This window comes from Amphiprion ocellaris, chromosome 14, assembly GCF_022539595.1.
Source record: "Amphiprion ocellaris isolate individual 3 ecotype Okinawa chromosome 14, ASM2253959v1, whole genome shotgun sequence".
NCBI lineage: Eukaryota > Metazoa > Chordata > Actinopteri > Pomacentridae > Amphiprion > Amphiprion ocellaris.
This window is the reverse complement of record NC_072779.1, coordinates 3,536,783-3,559,605: the sequence shown is the minus strand read 5'-3', so window position 1 is coordinate 3,559,605 and position 22,823 is coordinate 3,536,783. Positions and strand designations below refer to the sequence as shown.

Here is a 22,823-nt window from a genome sequence, read left to right as displayed (position 1 = left end):
AAAAACACTCCAGAAAGGTTTTCTTTGAAAAAAAAATCATCATGAATTTTGGCGCAAAAAAACGCCTTACTATACTATGTCGAAAAAAAAATGCGATTTTTCAAACATGTTGTAAAAACGTGCCATATGATGAAATAATGTAAAGGAGGCCCTGAAAAACACTCCAGAAAGGTTTTCTTTGAAAAAAAAATCATCATGAATTTTGGCGCAAAAAAACGCCTTACTATACTATGTCGAAAAAAAAATGCGATTTTTCAAACATGTTGTAAAAACGTGCCATATGATGAAATAATGTAAAGGAGGCCGTGAAAAACACTCCAGAAAGGTTTTCTTTGAAAAAAAAATCATCATGAATTTTGGCGCAAAAAAAACGCCTTACTATACTATGTCGAAAAAAAATGCGATTTTTCAAACATGTGTAAAAACGTGCCATATGATGAAATAATGTAAAGGAGGCCGTGAAAAACACTCCAGAAAGGTTTTCTTTGAAAAAAAAAATCATCATGAATTTTGGCGCAAAAAAACGCCTTACTATACTATGTCGAAAAAAAATGGGATTTTTCAAACATGTTGTAAAAACGTGCCATATGATGAAATAATGTAAAGGAGGCCGTGAAAAACACTCCAGAAAGGTTTTCTTTGAAAAAAAAATCATCATAAATTTTGGCGCAAAAAAAACGCCTTACTATACTATGTCGAAAAAAAAATGCGATTTTTCAAACATGTTGTAAAAACGTGCCATATGATGAAATAATGTAAAGGAGGCCCTGAAAAACACTCCAGAAAGGTTTTCTTTGAAAAAAAAATCATCATGAATTTTGGCGCAAAAAACGGCTTACTATACTATGTCGACAATAAAAATGCGATTTTTCAAACATGTCCTAAAAGCGTGCCATATGATGAAATAATGTAAAGGAGGCCCTGAAAAACACTCCAGAAAGGTTTTCTTTGAAAAAAAAATCATCATGAATTTTGGCCACAAAAAAAACGCCTTACTATACTATGTCGAAAAAAAATGCGATTTTTCAAACATGTTGTAAAAACGTGCCATATGATGAAATAATGTAAAGGAGGCCGTGAAAAACACTCCAGAAAGGTTTTCTTTGAAAAAAAAATCATCATGAATTTTGGCGCAAAAAAAACGCCTTACTATACTATGTCGAAAAAAAAATGCGATTTTTCAAACATGTTGTAAAAACGTGCCATATGATGAAATAATGTAAAGGAGGCCGTGAAAAACACTCCAGAAAGGTTTTCTTTGAAAAAAAAATCATCATGAATTTTGGCGCAAAAAAAACGCCTTACTATACTATGTCGAAAAAAAATGCGATTTTTCAAACATGTTGTAAAAACGTGCCATATGATGAAATAATGTAAAGGAGGCCGTGAAAAACACTCCAGAAAGGTTTTCTTTGAAAAAAAAATCATCATGAATTTTGGCGCAAAAAAAACGCCTTACTATACTATGTCGAAAAAAAATGCGATTTTTCAAACATGTTGTAAAAACGTGCCATATGATGAAATAATGTAAAGGAGGCCGTGAAAACACTCCAGAAAGGTTTTCTTTGAAAAAAAAATCATCATGAATTTTGGCGCAAAAAAACGCCTTACTATACTATGTCGACAAAAAAATGCGATTTTTCAAACATGTCGTAAAAGCGTGCCATATGATGAAATAATGTAAAGGAGGCCGTGAAAAACACTCCAGAAAGGTTTTCTTCGAAAAAAAAATCATCATGAATTTTGGCGCAAAAAAAAACGCCTTACTATACTATGTCGAAAAAAAATGCGATTTTTCAAACATGTCCTAAAAACGTGCCATATGATGAAATAATGTAAAGGACGTCCATGTCGTCCAAAATGTGTAAAAAAGGTCACAGTTTCGTATGTCTTCCAAAATGTCACAAAAACGTCATATTTCATTATGTTGTCCAACCAAATAGAAAAATGGTGCTCAGGTAGCTCAACTGGTTGAGAGGGCGACTCAAAAACAGATAGATGCAGGTTCAATTCCCGCTGATGGCCTTTACTGCAGGTCATCCCTGCTTTCCTGTCTTCTTCTCAACTTACCTATTGAATAAAACCAACAAAAGGGCCCAAAAAACTACTTCGAAAGAAATGTCACAGTTTAGTATGTCGTCCAAAATGTGACCAAAGACGTCATAGTTTAGTATGTTGTCCAAAATAGGACTAAAACATCATTGTTTATTATGTCGTCCAACACCTTGAAAAACAGTACCCAGGTAGCTCAACTGGTTGAGAGGGTGACTCACGAACGGATAGACGCAGGTTCGATTCCCGCTGATGGCCATAAGTGCAGGTCATCCCTGTCTTCTTCTCAACTTACCTATGGAATAAAACCAACAAAAGGGCCCAAAAAAAAACTTTGAAAGAAATGTCACAGTTTTGTATGTCTTCCAAAATGTGACCAAAGACGTCATAGTTTAGTATGTCGTCCAAAATTTGACCAAAACGTCATAGTTTAGTATGTTGTCCAAAATAGGACTAAAACATCATTGTTTATTATGTCGTCCAACACCTTGAAAAACAGTGCCCAGGTAGCTCAACTGGTTGAGAGGGTGACTCATGAACGGATAGACGCAGGTTCGATTCCCGCTGATGGCCATAAGTGCAGGTCATCCCTGTCTTCTTCTCAACTTACCTATGGAATAAAACCAACAAAAAGGCCCAAAAAAAAACTTTGAAAGAAATGTCACAGTTTTGTATGTCTTCCAAAATTTGACCAAAACGTCATAGTTTAGTATGTCGTCCAAAATTTGACCAAAATGTCATAGTTTAGTATGTCATCCAAAATTTGACCAAAACGTCATAGTTTAGTATGTCGTCCAACATCTTGAAAAACGGTGCCCAGGTAGCTCAACTGGTTGAGAGGGTGACTCATAAACAGATAGATGCAGGTTCGATTCCCGCTGATGGCCATAAGTGCAGGTCATCCCTGTCTTCTTCTCAACTTACCTATTGAATAAAACCAACAAAAGGGCCCAAAAAAAAACTTTGAAAGAAATGTCACAGTTTAGTCTGTCTTCCAAAATTTGACCAAAACGTCATAGTTTAGTATGTCGTCCAAAATGTGACCAAAGACGTCATAGTTTAGTATGTCATCCAAAATTTGACCAAAACGTCATAGTTTAGTATGTCGTCCAACATCTTGAAAAACGGTGCCCAGGTAGCTCAACTGGTTGAGAGGGCGACCCATACACAGATAGACGCAGGTTCAATTCCGGCTGATGGCACTTACTGCAGGTCATATCTGCTTTTCTGTCTTCTTCTCAACTTACCTATTGAATAAATCCAACAAAAGGCCCAAAAAACAACTTTGAAAGAAATGTCACAGTTTAGTATGTCGTCCAAAATGTGACCAAAGACGTCATAGTTTAGTATGTTGTCCAAAAAAAATGCCATAGTATACTATGTCGAAAAAAAATGTGATTTTTCAAACATGTTGTAAAAACATGCCATATGATGAAATAATGTAAAGGAGGCCGTGAAAAACACTCCAGAAAGGTTTTCTTTGAAAAAAAAAAGAATTTTGGCGCAAAAAAACGCCTTACTATACTATGTCGAAAAAAAATGCAATTTTTCAAACATGTTGTAAAAACATGCCATATGATGAAATAATGTAAAGGAGGCCCTGAAAAACACTCCAGAAAGGTTTTCTTTGAAAAAAAAATCATCATGAATTTTGGCGCAAAAAAACGCCTTACTATACTATGTTGAAAAAAATGCGATTTTTCAAACATGTTGTAAAAATGTGCCATATGATGAAATAATGTAAAGGAGGCCCTGAAAAACACTCCAGAAAGGTTTTCATTGAAAAAAAAAAATCATAAATTTTGGCGCAAAAAAACGCCTTACTATACTATGTCGAAAAAAAATGGGATTTTTCAAACATGTTGTAAAAGCGTGCCATATGATGAAATAATGTAAAGGAGGCCCTGAAAAACACTCCAGAAAGGTTTTCTCTGAAAAAAAAAAAGTGAATTTTGGCGCAAAAAAACGCCTTACTATACTATGTCGAAAAAAAAATGGGATTTTTCAAACATGTCAAAACGTGCCATATGATGAAATAATGTAAAGGAGGCTGTGAAAAACACTCCAGAAAGGTTTTCTTTGAAAAAAAAATCATCATAAATTTTGGCGCAAAAAAACGCCTTACTATACTATGTCGAAAAAAAATGGGATTTTTCAAACATGTTGTAAAAACGTGCCATATGATGAAATAATGTAAAGGAGGCCGTGAAAAACACTCCAGAAAGGTTTTCTTTGAAAAAAAAATCATCATGAATTTTGGCGCCAAAAAACGCCTTACTATACTATGTCGAAAAAAAAATGCGATTTTTCAAACATGTTGTAAAAACGTGCCATATGATGAAATAATGTACAGGAGGCCCTGAAAAACACTCCAGAATGGTTTTCATTGAAAAAAAAATCATAAATTTTGGCGCAAAAAAACGCCTTACTATACTATGTCGAAAAAAAATGGGATTTTTCAAACATGTTGTAAAAACATGCCATATGATGAAATAATGTAAAGGAGGCCGAGAAAAACACTCCAGAAAGGTTTTCTTTGAAAAAAAAATCATCATGAATTTTGGCGCAAGAAAACGCCTTACTATACTATGTCGAAAAAAAATGCAATTTTTCAAACATGTTGTAAAAACGTGCCATATGATGAAATAATGTAAAGGAGGCCGTGAAAAACACTCCAGAAAGGTTTTCTCTGAAAAAAAAAAGAATTTTGGCGCGAAAAAACGCCTTACTATACTATGTCGAAAAAAAATGGGATTTTTCAAACATGTTGTAAAAACGTACCATATGATGAAATAATGTAAAGGAGGCCGTGAAAAACACTCCAGAAAGGTTTTCTTTGAAAAAAAAATCTTCATGAATTTTGGTGTCCATGTCGTCCAAAATGTGTAAAAAAGGTCATAGTTTAGTATGTCGTCCAAAATATCACAAAAACGTCATAGTTTACAAAGCTGCAAGAAGAGACACAAAGCAACTATGAAGAGATTGAAAACAACTGAAATCAGACACAACATGACTACAATTAGAAGCAATATTACAACAATCGACAGGAGGGCATAAAATAACAACAATCAGACACAAAATGACTACAATGAGAGCGAAAATGACTAAAAATAAACACCAAACAACTACAATGACACACAAAACAGCTACAATGAGACATAAAACTACAATCAGACACAAAATGACAATGAGAGAAAAAATGTATAAAAATAGACACAAAACAACTACAATGACACACAAAACATCAATATTAAATGGACGCATTCTATGTTGGTTTGATCTTTGATCATCAATACCTGATTAAAAAAAATGCTTCATTTCTACAAAAAACATGCTACATTTCTGACAATGCCATATGGGGGATGAGCAGCTTTGGAGCAGGACTGCGCTGTCTGAAGACTTTTCTAGTTTCTTGCTGTAGTCAGTTGATAACTCTACCTGTCTCACTCCTTCGTCTCTCCTGGTTCCAGGTTCAACCAGTGTTTCGGTGTTTTCGGCATCCTGGACCGACTCCACAGCACCGACGCCAAGTTCAGACAATCCAAACAGTACGAGCGTCACACTCTGCTCACCAGCTTCACCCCTCTGAACGAGAGCATCCCCGACACCCCCAAGAAGGGCCAGTGACCAGCTGGGACCTCAGGGTGGATGCAGGGAGACGGGGTTCCCAAACAACCTAAAATAGATTTTAATCATTTTAATCTGAAAAAAAAAAAAAAAAAAAAAAAACCTGTTAGAGGCTGTGAAAGTTCTGCCAGAAGTTTGGTTGTTGCACATTTAGCAGACAGACAGATTTCAGTTGGTTTTATTGTTTACTGTTGATTTGGAGTCTTTTAAACTTTATTTATATCTTCACAAGATCTGAGCAGCAGAGCAGAGCAGTCGGTTGTTAAGGATTATTATCTTGTAACATCCCATAAAAGTGGAAATGTAAAAGCATATAGAAGCTCAAATCAACCATGAGAAGAAAGAAAATATATAATTATATCAATATAATTTTATTCCAAATTGGAGGCGAATTAAAGCCTTAAAGCAGCTCGTTTACCAGACAAGATTAAACATCTACTGGTTGCATTTTATCAATAAAACTTCAGATTTTTGTCATTCTAATCCTTCTTCTTACCAAGTTAATTGAAACTGGATGAGAAGGAACGAACCACTCCAATTCTACTCGGTTTGAACGTTCAAATGAATTTTAATCATTTCAGATTAAAGATTCTGGTTTCAGTGGAACTTAAACATCACGTGGTGATAAAACACTTCATCCTCTTTGTCCGTAAACTTGTTAAAAGTGATGTCATTGTGTTTGGAAGACGACCATTAAACACGTTCTTACTTTAATGTAGTCGATCGTAGTTTTATAAACAAGCACTGATCCTGATTTATGTATTCTGATTAACAGATGTCTTATTTTTATTATAGACTTTAGGGAAAGCACTTTCAGCTCATCAATGCAGATTCTGTGGTGCGTTCACTTACCAGTCAGACAGGAGAACGGAGGGCTGGACTACGAAGCAGCTGACTTCAGGTTTAACTCTGGGATTTTAGCTTTATAATGTAACCATGGGAACATGTCATGTACAACTAAGAAGAACAAGGTTGTGTTTAACCCTTTGATGCACAACATGGGTCAAAAATGACCCATATTCAATGGAATATGGGTCACTTTTGACCCATGTTGTGCATCAAAGGGTTAAAACAATTCATGGAGCTCGGTTTGGAAATGGTGAACATGTCATAAATTGCCTCTTTTTGCACAGAATTTATAATTAAATGGTGCTTTTTTTGCTGTCAAAAGTGGAAAAAACATTTTTACACCTTAAAATGCTACAGAAACAGCAATTTTTCCATTCTGTGGCTTCTAGAAACAGCATACTAACAGTTTAAATGCTGCATTTTTAACAATTACACTTTAAAAGTGGCAGTTTACGGCCCTCCTGTCTTTCAAAAGCATCTGACAATTTTTAGGGAGCGTTTAAACCACTTTTTTTTTCCTCTGACAAAGGTCTATAAACACAGAATTTGTCAGTGAAGGAAACTAGTTTTACTCTGGTTTATTTCCTGTTGACTCAATTTCATTGCTCTGCAGTATTTCAGTAAAATCCAAAAAACAAAGACTTGTAAAAGCGCTAAAGTCTACTTACCAGCTTTATTTATGTTAATATATTTATTCTTTACCCAACTGCAACACAACTAGAGCTGCAGCTAGAAGAATAAAAGGCTGCAGCTGAGCAACACTTTTTATAGAAGCTTATAAACATACCCTGGATGTAGGGCTGGGCGATATGGCCTAAAAAAAAAAAACTCAGATTTTTTTCACAAAAAAATCCCGATTCACGATTTATCTGACTTTTTTTTTTTTTTTTTTAACTCCCTACCTAATCTCTGCATGCTGGAGTCCAGTCTACTTTATGCAAATGAGCTGCAGCCCTCTCCAAGTAAACACACCTGATCACAGCTGGGAATGCGCTGCATGTGGCATGCTGGTCCGGTTGCAGTGCGTTTCCTGCTGTGATCCGGTGTGTTTACCTGGAGAGGGCTGTGGCTCATTTGCATAAAGTAGACTGACTTCTACTTTATGCAAATTCAGTGAGGCGCACTCTGAACTACGGGAGCCCGGCGGGAAGGGTTGGTGGCGGATGTTGATGAGAAAATCGATTTTCATTAAAACACATCGACATTAAGTACAAACTCGAATTAATCGATAAAATCTATTTATCGCCCAGCCCTACCTGGATGTGTTAAACTCTCTTCGTGGTCCAGGTTCTCTGTCCTCTGTGGAGAAAGAATAAAGGTATATTTGCACTTTTCCATTCGGTGCAATGTTCCCTGTAATTTTTCAGTCTGAGTGTGAGCAAACACACAAACTCCCTGAGCGTCCCTTGGACCACTGTGAGCAACATCAGACGTGTGCACTGTGGTCACACCAGCATCACATCCATTCAAGTTACATGGTTCATTAAAAGAATCAAATTACAGCATTTACATTTCTGTTAAAACACTTTGTCAACAGGAGCCAGTTGAAGGCTGCAGTGATTTTAGTGACACTACAATGTATAAGAGTGAAGTTATTGAATATTTGTCTCTCTTTACTGTTGCAGCGGTTTTGCAAATTGCAGACGGACCCTGTTCACTCCATAGACACCAATGTTATTCCTGTAGCTTGAAAGACAGCTACTTTTGATAAAACTGGGCTTGTAGCACATTGTCTGCCTTGCAACAATGAGAAAGAGGAACCGTTTATGTTTTGAAAACCTATATCTAATGAGTTATTGATGCTGGAAGTCCCAATCTGTGAATATCTTTCCAACTTTACTGAACTTGGGGCCACTACCACCTAAGGAGTGATATATTTAATTTTGAAAAAGGCATTTAGCCATACTTAAAGCTTTAAGTGCTTTATTAACACGGAACTAAAAATTTTGTATTGTTTTATTATCACAGGTTCTGTCTGAAAAGAGGTGGCATCATTTTAAACAGTGAAATCAAACTAACAAAATGTAACGACCAACCAGTGAGCAATACTGGATTCTGCAAAAACATAAACAACTTTTTTTAAAATCTAAATCTTAACACAGTTAATGTATTAACTTATTTATGTGTGTATGCATGTATTTATTGATTTATTTAGTACTGTTAACATATCAGAGTTCTGAGTGAATTTTTCTTAAGATAGGCAAAGGCCACTTATTGATTACATATAGGCTGTTAAATGCTTATTAAAAACTAAAAAGCATTTAAAAAAAAAAAACTTAGGCATTTATTGAGTCACTAAAATACTGTAGAGTACAGACCACATCAGCATAATTATAAGCATCCTCTGGTAAATTAACAACCAGATACTGATGTCTCTCACCATATGGACTTCAGGAGATAACTGGGGGATGATAAACTGTGACCTACTGGTTGGGTTCTCTCTGTTCTCATGTTTCTTACATGTTTGTCCCCTGACAGCCAGGTCCTAATGTTTTTTGAGCAACACACCATACTATGACGTTTTTACAATGATGGTTCTACTATGGAACCAGTTTGACATGTTCAGGTGTTCTTTGTGTGAAAACTCAGAGATTTCAGGTATCAGAAGGTGGTTTTCAACTTTGTTTATTAACTTTCTGCTTCAACTTTAAACTAAATTTCCTTCAGTAACCCAGCCCTCTGAACTTCCAGGAAGCTGTGTTCCTATTGGCTGTCCAGGTGGCTGCTTGGTGTTATCAGGAACACCTGAGCAGCTCAGTGTCTTCCTGCTTTATTTAGCTGCAGACAAACATTTCCTCTGCTTCTCTTCACCAGTGAACTGGGTTTGGCTCCGTTGCTTTAGTATGTTCTTTAGGCGTTGGCTTGCAGCTTCCAGCAGTAAAATCATCTTTAATGTGTTTCTTGGTGTGTTTTAGGGCTTTGTACTGGATAGTTGTCTTGGTAAATGAGGTTCTTTAGCCACAGTTAGCACATGGTGCTAATGTGTGCAGTGATTAGTGGATTTGGTGCAGCTGAGTTGTGTCTTTATCTTGGCTGTAGTGAGTCTTCAGAGGTTTTTGGTCAGACACATTCTGTATTCTTGTTTGTGAACCAACGTTGGTTGTCCAGAAGGTAAGAGTTCCTGTCCTGATTCTCTGTTCTCAGAGGTTCTCTGGTAGGCTGCAGGAGACTTTAGTGTTTGGGTTGTACTAGTTTGGTTTTTGTACGGTTTCATTTGGACGACTGTCTTGAGGCTCCTCCATGTGGTTTAGTGAGGTTTTCTGGAACAGTTCTACAAAGCAACCTGCAGCTGAAGAGACTTTGAGAGTTTTTAGGAAGTTCTGGAGACCAGACTTTAGAGCAGCAGAAACATTTGTCAGTAGTTTGAGCAGGAGAAGGTGAGCTTCAGAGTAGAAATGAGACAGAAACCTTCTTGACCCGTGTGGTGAGGTCCTGTACCAAGAGTTTGAGCAGGTTGTGAAGAGTCTGTAGTTCTTTAGTCTGAAAGCACAAGAAGAGTCGACTCATTAAAGGAGAAAAAAGGAGATATTGTTGGTTCTTCTGTCGCTCTGCAGTTTCCTTAGACTGAATATCAAGTTTCTATTTTAAATGATTTCCCATGTGAGCCCAAGAAGACTTCAATAAACTCCCTCCATCCCCTGAACACAACATATTTTATTACCATGTTAAATCTTTTGTTAAAAATATGTTTTGAGTTTTAATCATAGTTTTAGCAGTTTTTTTTCTCTTTGCTTGTTTAGTTTTGTCATCTGTGTGAAAGGTGCTAAACAAATAAAGTTGAATTGATAAACTGAATAATTGACTAACTCATGATTGTGATAACAGCAGTATTTTCATTGTGATTTAAGGGTTTATTTCATTTTTAAGGTTGGGGTTAAAATCTTGACAAAAAAAGATTAAAGAAATAAATTGCATTTAAAAAAGCAATTAAATCAAAGTAAAAAACATTTAATACAATAAAACTTTTAACAAGAAAATTAAACATGAAATCCAATTAAATTATATTAAAGAGACAAAATATTAAATTAGATAATTAAATGGAAGATAAAAAACATGTAATTATGAAATTAAATGTTTTTAAACAAAAATACTAAATATTAAAGATGAAATATTTTAGATCATTAAACATTTAAAAAATACAATTAAACAAGAATAATATTAAACATTTTTAAAAAATACAAAACATTTAATGGGATTATTAAACATTTAAAAGACAAAACATTTAATTAAAAAATTAAATGTTTAATTAGAAAATTAAATCTTAAAGACAATAAAACTTTAAATAGGAATTAAACAGAAAATACAATGAAGCATTAAAAAAGAAAATTAAACATTAAAAGGTGGTAGAACATTTAAAAAGAAAAACCTGAACAAAGATTTAATCAAAAAATTAAACATTGGAAAAGAAAAAGGAACTTTTCAAACAAGCCGATAAAACATTTGAAAAAACAACAATTAAACATTAAAAAGACAAAACATTTCAAAATCAAATCAGACATTAGAAAAGAATAAAATGTGAGAAAAGAGCAAAACTAAACATTTAAGAAGAATCAAACTAAAGACAAAACATTTGAAAAGACACCAGTTAAACTTTAGAAGATCAAATTAAACAGAAGAGACAATAAAAGGATGAAAAAGAGAAAAAACAGATGAAAGTCTTCAAGCGTTTTCTAGTCTGAAATGAAAACATCAAGTTGTTTCTTCAAACATTTCCTCTTTCTACGTTCTTGGTTTGATTGTGGACAGATTTACTAAGAACTCATTTCAGAAAACTGCTTCCAGATAAAGTCTACTAGTAGTTGAAGGCATCGATCAAACTAATGTTACCTTCTGATCTCCACAAACTTTACTGTTCAGTGAAGAGAATCAAAGTTTGTTCGGGATTTCTAAAAAACCCACAGGTGAAGGTCTGAGAAGAACTCAGATGGATGGTCTAAATGTGAAATCAAGACTCATGGTCACAAGTTTTAAGGCTTCTCTTCACCAGAAAGTTCAAACTAACAGAGAAGTACTGAGAAACTTTTAAAACTTCAGTCCTCAATAGTCTGAAGGTTCAAACTAACAGAGAACTACTCAGGAACTTAGAAAATTTCAGTCCTCTGACTGTCTGAAGGTTCAAACTAACAGAGAACTACTCAGGAACTTAGAAAATTTCAGTCCTCAGAGTGTCTGAAGGTTCAATCTAACAGAGATCTACTGTGGGACTTAGAAAATTTCAGCCCTCAGACTGTCTGAAGGTTCAAACTAACAGAGAACTACTCAGGAACTTAGAAAATTTCAGCCCTCAGACTGTGTGAAAGCTCAGGTCCTGAGGACTCGGGAGGTGTGGAGGCTTTGGAAAGTCTTGGAACTGAGGGTTCCACCCTCCAGCACAAAGGCTGAAGTCCAACCTCCTGAGAAAAACGGTCGTCGAGACTCAAGTTTAAAAAAAAAACTCGAAAACGGCAAAAAATAGATGATAAATGCGCAAAAAAAAGAAGAATTAGTATCTGAGCGGATAGCTCAGGGGGATAAGAGGAGAGACTACAGAGCGGAGGGTCGCAGGTTCAAGACCCACCAGTGGCAGTTTTCTTTCTTTGTCTTTGTCAGGATATTGAGAAAATTTAAGAAGTGTCTGGTCTTGAACCAGCGACCTGCAGCTCCATAGGCAAATCCTTAACTCACTGAGCTACAGATCAGATAAAAAGAAATAAATTCGTCGTCCCTTTGACATCGTAGTTCCTCAAGTGACCACATGGGCGGAGCCAAGGCGGAGTCTGGGTGGAGTCAGGGCGGAGAGTAGGCGGGGAGGTGGGTGGCGGCCTCCCCCCTCTACTCCCCCACCACCCACCACACCTTCCCCCGCCCGACGAGTTTTTCGAAAATCTGAATCTCGACAGGTTTTCCTGAGTTTCTGGAGTTTCCACGAGGTCGGAGGCAGAACAAGTTGTCATGAAGAGGTGTTGAAGTCGGTCAGGATGGACTGACTTTTTACAGCAACTAGAAGGAAGACCACTAGAAGAGCAGGTCTTCAACCACCATCCATAAAATCCAGGGAGTCGCTCCAGAGAAATGAAGGAAGGTCAACTTTTATCAACCTCCATCTAGATGTTCAACTCGATAGCTTTACTTGGACATTTTTAGCACCACAAACCTTTAGTATCACACTTTACTATCATTTATTAGAACTTTAATGGAATCCACCAGCAGATATACTTTTTGTTGACAAACTTTATTCTTGTCGTCGTGACACTGCAGTATTTAAAACTGTTCCTTCTATTTGACCTCATGTTTATTAGTTTTAGTGGAGAAAGTTATTTTAGTTGTCAATTAGTCTCTTAAAAATTAAATAATAAATTGAATTAGTCAAGAGCTTTAAATTTCTTACTTTGTCATATTTTAAGTATGACAAAAAAATATATAAAAATAAAGCATCTTGAGACAATTTGACCTGTAATTGGCGTTATATAAATAAAATTGAATTCAAATTGTATGTATCTTGTAATGTTGGAGTAATTCAGCCATATATGTTAGAAAACACATTTTCTTTGTCCATTAATCTGTTGATTGTTTTCTCCAGTAATTCATTTCTTGTTTTGGTTTATAAAATGTCAAACCCAAATATATTCAGTGTACTGTCATAAAAACCAAAAAGATTTACATTCATGATGCAGGAATCAGGCAGTTTTTCACTTTTTATCTTAGTTTAGTCAGAAAGACAGTTGATAATGTGTGAATTATTGCAGCTTGTGAGCCGTAGAAGGTTTTAATCTTTGGGGCCGAGTGTCAAAAAACACTTAGAAACCAACGTCAACAAAATACTCAACAAAGACTTAAACATCATTAAAGGGAAATCCAACTTTTGCATGACAATATCTAATGAAAGGAAATTTATTTCCAACGTAAATGTGTGATATTCATCCTCTGGAGCTTTCTCTTCACATCGTCTTCCACCTGGACTGGTTTGGTCGGGAGCATGTGCAACAAACATTTGAAAAACTGCACTTTAACATCAATGAATGACACTGAAGTTTAATCTCTACATAAATGAGACTGAGTCTGGATGTGCTGCTCTGTCATTAACTCCTAAGTTTAGGGAAAGTTCAAACAAAAGAGTTCAGATCAGACTTGAGAATGAGCTAATTTTGAACAAACATCTCAGACTTTCTGAGCTTCAGCACCTCTAGCAAGATATTTTAACAACAAGCAACTCAAGAGATCCAGAAGTTGGAGAGAGTTAGCTTTAGCTGAGCCAAAGAACATGTGGGATGCTAACCTAGCAAACATTTCAGACTTTTCTCTGTGAATTCTGAGAAATAATTTACTATTTAATGACAGAGCTACACATCTTAACTCAGTCTCATTAAAACAAACTCTAATTCAGTGTCATCCATCCATATTAAAGTGCAGTTACCCAAAATGTTTGTTGCATGAGCTCCAACAAAACCTGTCCAGGTAGAAGGCCACTTTGACAAACAGGAAGTGGAAGATTCCAAGCAGATTTATAGAAGGGGGAACCGGACTGTACTAAGTGTGGTCCAGTATAGAGGGGTGTTTTGTGGGTTTTTAAGGCTGATAATGATTATTAGTGAGACAATTGGAGTAGATATTCATTTGCAGTAAATGAAAGTATTTAAAATCTTGGAGTTAAACTTAGAAGAACACAAACTAACAGAAAACTTTGTTGATACGTTTTTGTTTTGTTTACAGATGTTAAGTTAAAGGAGTTTTATTCATTACGTATAACCAATCAAATCACTCCAGAAGACAGAGCGACCACAGGTAGATAAAGGTTCAGAGCCAAAGTAGCACCATTTTTAAATGTATTTATTACCGTAAATCAGTAAAAAATAAAATACTGATAATCAGTAAATCAGTCAGCCCACAATTACTACAATTCTACAATGTATGTCTCTTTCCTTTGACTTGTTATTTGTACTATCTACGATGTATATGATGGCGTTTTTTCATACCAAAGGCTATACTATGATGTTTTCTAAGAGACATACGATGCTACTCTGGTTGTTCTGGCTCTGGGCTGCTGCACTCCTCCTCTGTTGTTTTCTGGATTGTACTCAGCTTCATGTCTTCGTCCATCCGGCCTCCGTTGACTCGTCCCGCCTGCCGTCTCTGGAGCTGAAGCTGGATTGGAACAGACCAAAGTACAGTCCAATCACGATGCCAGCTGCCTCTCAAAAGGCTCCTTCATCTGGCAGGTGGCAGCACTTCTTCTGAGGGGAAGCTGAGCTGGTCCAGCAGAACTTTGGAGATGTGTTCCAGTGGTTGGTGGATGTGTGGGGAGACAGAGAGGGACCTTTGAATTGTTCAGAAAGGAAAGGGAACCCATTGGTAGTTTTAGTTTAGGGTGCTACTGCGGTGTGTTTTTGGGTTTTAAGAGGTGAACAGGAAGAGTTTTTTTTTGTATTGATTATCTTTTACTTTGTTCCTGGTTGGAATGCCCATCAATGTCAACATGAAGTTCACTTTTAGTTCTGTTGATTTATTTTCATTTTACTAACACCCATTTGTTTTTAACCCCCTCACATGTTGTGTTGTTGTAAACTTACTCTTTCAAATAAATTCTCGTCTAACCCTCTGGAAACCAGCGTTTGGACTGTTTTTGTGTTGCTCCTCACCTACTGACAGCTGTGGACTAAAGGCTATACTGTGACGTTTTTAGAGCCACATGCTATACTATGATGTTTGTTGGGCGACACGCTATACTATAGGCTTTTTTAATTGACATATTACTGTGACGTTTTTTTTTGTTTTAGTTTTTTTTGTTTTTTTAGCAACATATAAGAATTCGAAGTTTTAAAAGTTACTATACTTTTACTTGTGCAATGAAATTATTATTCAATGGCATTTTTTAGATGACATATTATACTCTGATGTTTTCTTGAATTACATACTATTTTGACAATATACTGCACAATGACATTTTTTGAACCACATATCATACATGACAATTTTAGGCAACATCCTATCATTTTGCGCTTTTTGAACCACATAATAATCTATGTTTTGTTTTTTTTTTCTTGCCAACATGCTGTACTATGAACTACAGGTCATACTATGTTATTCTTGAAAAGTAAACTATACTTTGACATTTTCTGAACTACATCCTATACTATGGCGTTATACACAGAGTGCTTTGGTTACATGTTGACTCATAATCTAGATTTTTTTCTGTTTTGTTTCTTGACAGGATTACCACAGACCTGACCGTGAACACCGTTGACACCCACCTCAGGGAGATGCTGTCTAATATTTCAAGGCTGCTTGGTCGTGGTCTTTCTGGCACGTACTCTTCCAAGATGAGCCGGGAAGTTTAACACTGATGGAATGACACCAGGTCTAAGCCGACAAACTTCCAATTCCTCCTCAACCCACAGTCTCTGGGAAACCTACATGGAGTAAGAAAAGTAGACAGACAAGTAATTAAGTCTGTACACAACATATTAAAAAGAAATCATGCTAATAAATTAAGTACAAAGAACCGAATTCACCAATATACTGGAGACCAGAGCTATTTAATTTGATAAGTATAACCTTGTTTAGTAACTGTTCAATTATTTGAGAGCAGTCCTAAAGAACTGCCTGTAATCCCAATCATAAAACGGGTTTGGAGGAAGAACATAAATGGTAATCTGGATATACATGAGTTAGGCTTTATAACTACTATTGGTAGTATTGGTGGCAGTAATAGCAATGTGACTACTACTAGTAGTACATTAACTGCTGCTGATACTGGCACTGCTACTACAACTTGTAATACTATTACAAATGCTGATACTACTTCTACAACTCTGACAGCTGTTTATACTACTACTGCTGCTTGTACTTTTAGTATTACTACTACTGCTTGTACAACTATACTACAGCTACTATTAATCGTCTGGTATTTGGTTGTCAAGCTGCTAGCTCGCCTTAGCGTTTTGCTAGTGGCTAACTAGTTAGCTCTCATAGACTGGAAGCTCTCAACAAGATTTCATAATGAAAAAAGAGCCAAAAACTATTCTTACCTATGAAAAGTCATTCCAAGTTTCCTTGTCTCAATCGTACGACGTAGTGTGTAACTGTATGAAGCACAGTGAGCCGGCATACTTCTTGTTTCCGTTTTCACGCCGTCTACATCAACAGAATGCACTGAAACTTTGCCCCCACTAGCTTAGCCTCGCTGTAGCACGCAGCTAAAGGGGCGTGTCCTATCTACTCATTCATATCTATGAGAACAGCGGTGGCTGCACATAAGGACGCCTGACGTTGATTAGCTGCGTAAATACCATTATATACAGTCTATGGTAAATACGTATGTGAATCGCATCATTGGCTGCAGCAGCCAGTCACCGGTCACTCACTGACTCACATTGAAAAATAGCACAGAATGAATTGTTACGTGTTTATTTTATTTATAATTTAGGTTGGATTTTTTTTTTTGTGCGCAGCGCAGTTTTTCTGTGCGCGGAGACCGCCAGCAGTGCGCAATTGCGCAGGCGCGCAGCTTAGAGGGAACAGTGATTCGGTGGCACTTAAACATGCATTCAAATGTTAAATGTGTCTGTTTTGTATATAAAAATTCTATAATTGTAGCAGAGAAAAGCAAATCCTACTGTGATTCTGATGGGACTGTTAAAGATTAAACTGTTTTGAAAACAAACAGACTTTTCCTTTTTTCTGTAGCGTCAGAACATAAAAACAGCAGCAGAAATGATGACATGGCAGCCGGCATTTGAGGTTTTTTTGTCCATTTTGTGTTTTTTTTTCTTTATTAAGGAAAAGCATAATTACTACAAATTACAAATAACACTAATAGCGAATCACGTCAGCCTACAAAGCAGATATTATGAATATTAAATGTTATAATACAAGATCTCATTCAAGTATTTTACATTTTTCCATTTTATATATTTTTTTGTTCCTTTTTCCTCATTTTCATCTTTTTTTCCTTGTGACAAGCCTAGGATATTGTAATGTAATGAACTATTTAAATGGTTCATATACAGTTATTTCTTATTCATATGGCTTTATGGAATTTTGTCCTTTTTTTTAGTTTTTTTTCAGTCTCCAGACATCATAACTAGCCATATTCCTCTGAGCAACATCGCAAACCCCAGTCGGGTTCTTCCTCTCTTTCCCCATGTCCATCTTTCATCTCTCCGGTGTCCGTCTTTCTGTCCGACTCGCTTTGAAACTCGCCGAGCGGAGCAGGCGGCGCCCCCTAGAGTTTGTTTGGACAGCTAGCAGCAGTTCAACGCTGATAGAGAAGGCTGAAAACTCCCAAAAACCACCCGAATCCCCCTGAAATGTCCAGTGACTGGCGGTGGCAGGCGATAATCACATTAGAGGGAGGATCCGAGGAAAAAAGGCCCCCGTGAGTCGAGGGCGTCGCGGTGAGTTTTCTGTTCCGAATATGTCGTAGCTCTTAGTTTTCCCATCTCTAAACCTCCAGTAAACACTTTGATGCATCAACTGTGCGCCTCTGAAACTGATCCAAATCTCCCTGAAGATAAACCAACGAAAGAATAAGGGAAAAAAAGAAAAGAAAAAAGCAAACGCAGCTGCACTTTGCATTTTCATGTCCAACAAATTCTGGATTTAGAGGAAGAATCCAAAAAACACTGACAGGACAATCCACCTCCGGAACAGAGAAACATGAATCCTTATTAGACTCAAAAGAAAAAAAACAGGCACAGTTTCCTCTAAGTGTCAGGATTTTTCCAATTAATCCCTCAAAAGTGTTTTTCAACGACGCAACTCGAGAGCAAAAAAAAAAAAAGCAACAAACAGCAGTATGTCAACGGAAAAGAGTTAATTTCATTCTTTTTAAGACTTGTGATTTCGTTCAATTCAAAAACCAAAAAATGAAAATTATTTTTCAGATTTTTTCTTTTAGAATTTGAACACAAACTACTAGAACTGGAGGCTGCAGATTGAATAATTAGCGAGTGGAAGTGGAAATGTTGCTCCCAGTTTGGCATAAAGTGAACTGATTTCAACATGAAACACTATCAGCCAACAGATTGGAGTTTTTTTACACTGAGAACCTGATGTCAACTTTCCCTTTTGCGTTTTTGAGCTTTGATCCCGCGACACGAAGCATCTGCCTCCAGCCGAACACTAGAAACACGGCAAATTAAAAAGCATTTAAAGATAAACATGAGAACATTTTTTAAAAAAACAAAAAGTTAGCGTACGTACACGTGTAAGGCAAATATATAATCTGTTCTATAAACAATAAAACGAGTAGCAGGGAGCTGAAATCATTTCTCTTCATCTGTCAAATTCACATTTACATTGGTGAAGGAGAGAAAAAAAAAATCACTCTTCTGTTTGATATCATCAGTTCTGGAGTCAGAGAAAGATTTTAGAATCCACGCTGAAGGAAGAGTGGGAACAAACTGTTCAGTCTCGAGTTTCCGTCCACAGCAAGGCGGGACGTGGACGTCTGAGCCGCTTGCTGCTACATCTGGACCTGCCTGGAGCTGATGTTTGAGTGGAACCAGAAGAGGTGGAAAGCGTCGAGCAGCAGCCAGAGGCCACAAAGTCTGAGCCTGGTTAGCGTCTCCACCCAGAGCACCTGCGACGGAGCACCACGGCCCTCCTCATCACCATCGCTTCTTCAAGTAATCCAGATTTGATGATTCCAGTCCTGTAGCGTCGCTGACGGCCGACGGATGGATGGATGGATGGATGTACGGATGGATGCAGTTCGTCCAACCGGGGAGGAGGAAAGTCAGGAAGCACCCAAAGGAAGATCATCTCCCTTCTGACTCTCCACAATTTTTTCGATTTTCTTTTTTTGTTGGTTGAAGGTGGAGGAAAAGGCGACGCTTCCATCAGGTTGACGTGTTTCAGCACAAAAAGCCACGACTTGCAAACACGGGGAAGAATTACAGGACTTGTAACAGACCGAATGACACTTGGAAGACAGTTGAGAAAAGGTGACAGAGGGGAAGTGAAGGGGATGGAACACAGTCTGGCAGGCGGAGCGCCACCTGGTGGTGGATATACGGTGATTGTGATGCTGTACAATCGACAATAAGGTGGCTGGCACGAGTTAGAAGCAGTAAAACCATTAAAATAAGGCAACTTTCAATGATCTTGTCCAAAGTGAGGGGTTCATACAAGTCTTCTCTCTCTTTTATTTAAGCATTTGGTTCTTTAATATTTTCCCCTCGATGTCCAGCCATAAAGTAAATCAAATGTTTCTAATTTTTAGCCCCTTGGGGCCCTGCGGATGGAAAAGTCAGTCGCTCGGTTCAAACCACTTTGGTCCGGCTGGATGTCGGGAACGTTGCGGCCTCCAGCGGGTCGCGGCAGATACTCAGCCGTGTTCAAACTATTTCCACGTCTCCCATCCCGCCTCACGCTGAGGAAATAATCATCATTAATCTGAGATCTGGGCGAGGAATCAAACGTCTTTCAGCCAGCAGGACAGTGACGGTCAGAGGGGGGTCCACATGAAGAACAGAAACAGATCCAGGAATCGAAAGCGTCCACCGCGTGGACTGGAAAACGTTCGCAAAGAAAAACAAGTGTTTGACACCTCATCTGTTCTTTGCCTCCTTAAGACAAAAAGTTCTTAAAATTAATCAATAAACCGAGCCGTATTAATTATTTATCCTCCTTATTTCTCAAAAGAAACAAACTAAAAGTTCATGCTTGGTGAAGAGCTGGATGCCCCTCCCCCTCCTGTGGCGCAGAGAGAACCGGCGACCTGCAGACGTGGTCGAGTTGATCCGAGTGTTCGTGGAGTTACTTCAGTGTCTTGGCATCGTGTGGGGGGTCGGTGCTGGAGGCGGGGGGTTTCTGGCTGCTGGGTTTGGTGTCGGCGGGGCCCGAGCTGGCCTGGCTGTGGGGCCGGCTGGAGGGCTGGGAGGGATGCCGGCGGCGACCGTCTCCGCTGGACGAGTGTCTCCTGCGGCCTCCTTCCTCCATCGGCGGCTGCAAGCAGAAATAATCCCTTTAGAAAAACACGCTGACCTCAGGAAATGTCTGTTTATCCTCGTCTAACTCCCCGGTTTGAAGACTTCATGTCCAAATTTACTGTTTTTGGTCCACAATACATGCAGCTTACTTTCCTTCTGCTATCTGTTTGTTAGCATTTTCAAAACCCCAAAAGTAAACAACAGGGTCAATATAGAATTACGGGACTTCTTGTATCATAGTTGGCATTTTAGTGATATCCAGTGATTTTTTATTAGTAAGTGATTGTTTCCATAATAAATAATGATGGGATTTGTAAAGACATGACCATAATGAACATAAAAAACATTAGTTTTTTTGACTTTAAAAATTTTTTACAAGATATATCCCATGGACTTCAAAAGTCTCTCAATTATATATCCACCCAAGAACAACCTCCAAGTAGGGAATTACAAGCTGTAAACGACATGTTTTTCTGAGGACAGTAATAAATTTTCCATTTTATTGCAAATGTTTCACCAAAACAATTCAGTACTTTGCAGAGGCAACATCACTGCATTCTGGCTTTGTACTGTTTAAATTATAGCAATTTCTTTAAAGAAATACTAACATGTCAGAGTGTTTCCTGATAGCAAAAGTTAATTATTTGCAGTCAGATCATTGGAGATATTTCTGGCTATGCAAAAAGAAGAACTCTCATGATCTCAGTAATTAGAGACATGAAGTTACATCTTGTGTCGTCACAGAAACTGCTTCAATTCTGATCAATCTTTTATTAAACATAAATAAAATAAATATTCAGATCACATGTGATCTGCTCAGAAGGAATCATTTCTCATTTTTGATATCTAATCAATGAACCTCAACCTTATTTTCAAATAGCAGAATCCACTTTCTGCCTCAAAACTGCTGATTTATCCTGAAACGAAACCTCCAAATGTAATCGACCACTTCCAGGACTTCAATAAGGTTTGCAGAAAGTGAGAAGGTCCTTTCCTATTGACACTAATGAGCACCAAGAATGTTCTGCTTACATCAATTCTGAAGTCCTCCAGGCGTTTAAACTTGCTCAGACACTCCTGCAGCTTGGGGTCGATCTCCAGGGTCTTGGCTTTGGAGTATTTGAGGAAAGCCCAGAACTTCTCCAGACCATAGAGCTGGCCTGTGATCAGGAGACAGAAAAATGTTATTGAAAGTGAATCCTGCTCTGTAGAAGAACTCAGACATCATCTGTTTGTCTCGGTGCCTCCTGAAAGAGAAGGATTGTGTTGTTTTAATAAATGTTTCCTCACCAGCCTCGTAGTCTTTCATGGTTTCCTCCTGGAAGTCCTTAAAGATGTCCGGCCGGAACTTCTTCTCCAGACCGTAGCTGTAGTACCTGAACAAGCACTCCAGACCGTACCTGCAACACACGGAGGGAAAAGAGTTCAGATGCTGGGTTTACACAAGACTTAGATACAAACTAGTACAAATACTTTCCATTAACTCAACCAAGATCACAGTAAACTTCACTGATGAACTTCAATCCGATTTCAAATTACAATCAACAATAAAGTGCTGCTGAAAAACAGTCCAATAATGTTTGTGTGTGTTTTTAAAGGAAGTCTATAGTCTTTAGTATTCTCCTGTCCTACTCCTAGCCTAATCCTCTAGTACAAATCAGTCTGATTGAGGTCAGATCTAGTTTATTTACCTATTTCAAGACCAACGTTTCATATTAAAAGTTGCTTGTCTAAACTATTGACTGTATTTAAAGATGGAAGTAGCCGATGTTTTTTCAGTTTTCTGTTTTCACATATTAGAGTCTAAATAAAAAATGTTCAGTATCACCTCTGAAATCAACACAAAACAATAAAAACACTGAAATTTTACAAATAAACAAAACCACTGAATCTTTTTAAACTGGATGCAAGAGATGAGGGGTTAATCCGACACTACACACAGCGACACGGTCCCAAACTAAAACATTTCCTGCTTTATCATCCATTTAACTCTAAATGAGACCATTTGGGGAAGACTTAAAACTAGTGACTGAGACGATAAACTCATTAGGAGAATGTTTACTGAGATGACAAATGAAGTAGGAAGTAGAATCATTTTCTTGTGGATTTCTATACAATCAAAATTCTTTTTGTTGCCCCCTGGTGGTTGTCAGAAAGAATGCAGCACTGGCTTCATTATATAAAAACAGTCCATGTGTCTGAATAAAGTTTAAATGATGCAATTTCTAGCAAGATACAGATGAAACTGCAGCCACAATTCGGCATCTTTTGTTCTCTGTTGATTTAACAGCTTCTGATTGGACTTCATTGGGTTTATTGCTCTTTATTGGCCATTATGTTATTAATTAGGGAATAATACACTCCTTTCTAACAGGACAGACTAAT

General features: G+C 37.4%; 2 protein-coding genes across 8 annotated transcripts in view; one reads left to right on the top strand and one right to left on the bottom strand.

Annotated features, from left to right (window-relative positions):
* faxdc2 (fatty acid hydroxylase domain containing 2) overlaps nt 1-6,397 on the top strand; it is a 24,449-nt gene extending 18,052 nt beyond the window's left edge. The window contains exon 9 of the mRNA XM_055017035.1: nt 5,523-6,397. Coding sequence (XP_054873010.1) covers nt 5,523-5,679 — 157 coding nt within the window. The 3' untranslated portion in view covers nt 5,680-6,397. The remainder of the gene's footprint in view (nt 1-5,522) is intronic.
* A 10,841-nt stretch (nt 6,398-17,238) lies between these two features.
* The window catches only part of larp1 (La ribonucleoprotein 1, translational regulator), a 74,152-nt gene continuing 68,567 nt past the window's right edge, over nt 17,239-22,823 (bottom strand). For all 7 annotated transcript variants that reach the window (XM_055017027.1, XM_055017029.1, XM_055017030.1 and 4 more), the window contains 3 exons: nt 21,729-21,838; nt 21,471-21,598; nt 17,239-20,454 (listed from right to left, as the gene is read on the bottom strand). In XM_055017027.1, the coding sequence (XP_054873002.1) occupies nt 20,266-20,454; nt 21,471-21,598; nt 21,729-21,838 (427 nt within the window). In that variant the 3' untranslated portion in view covers nt 17,239-20,265. The remainder of the gene's footprint in view (nt 20,455-21,470; nt 21,599-21,728; nt 21,839-22,823) is intronic.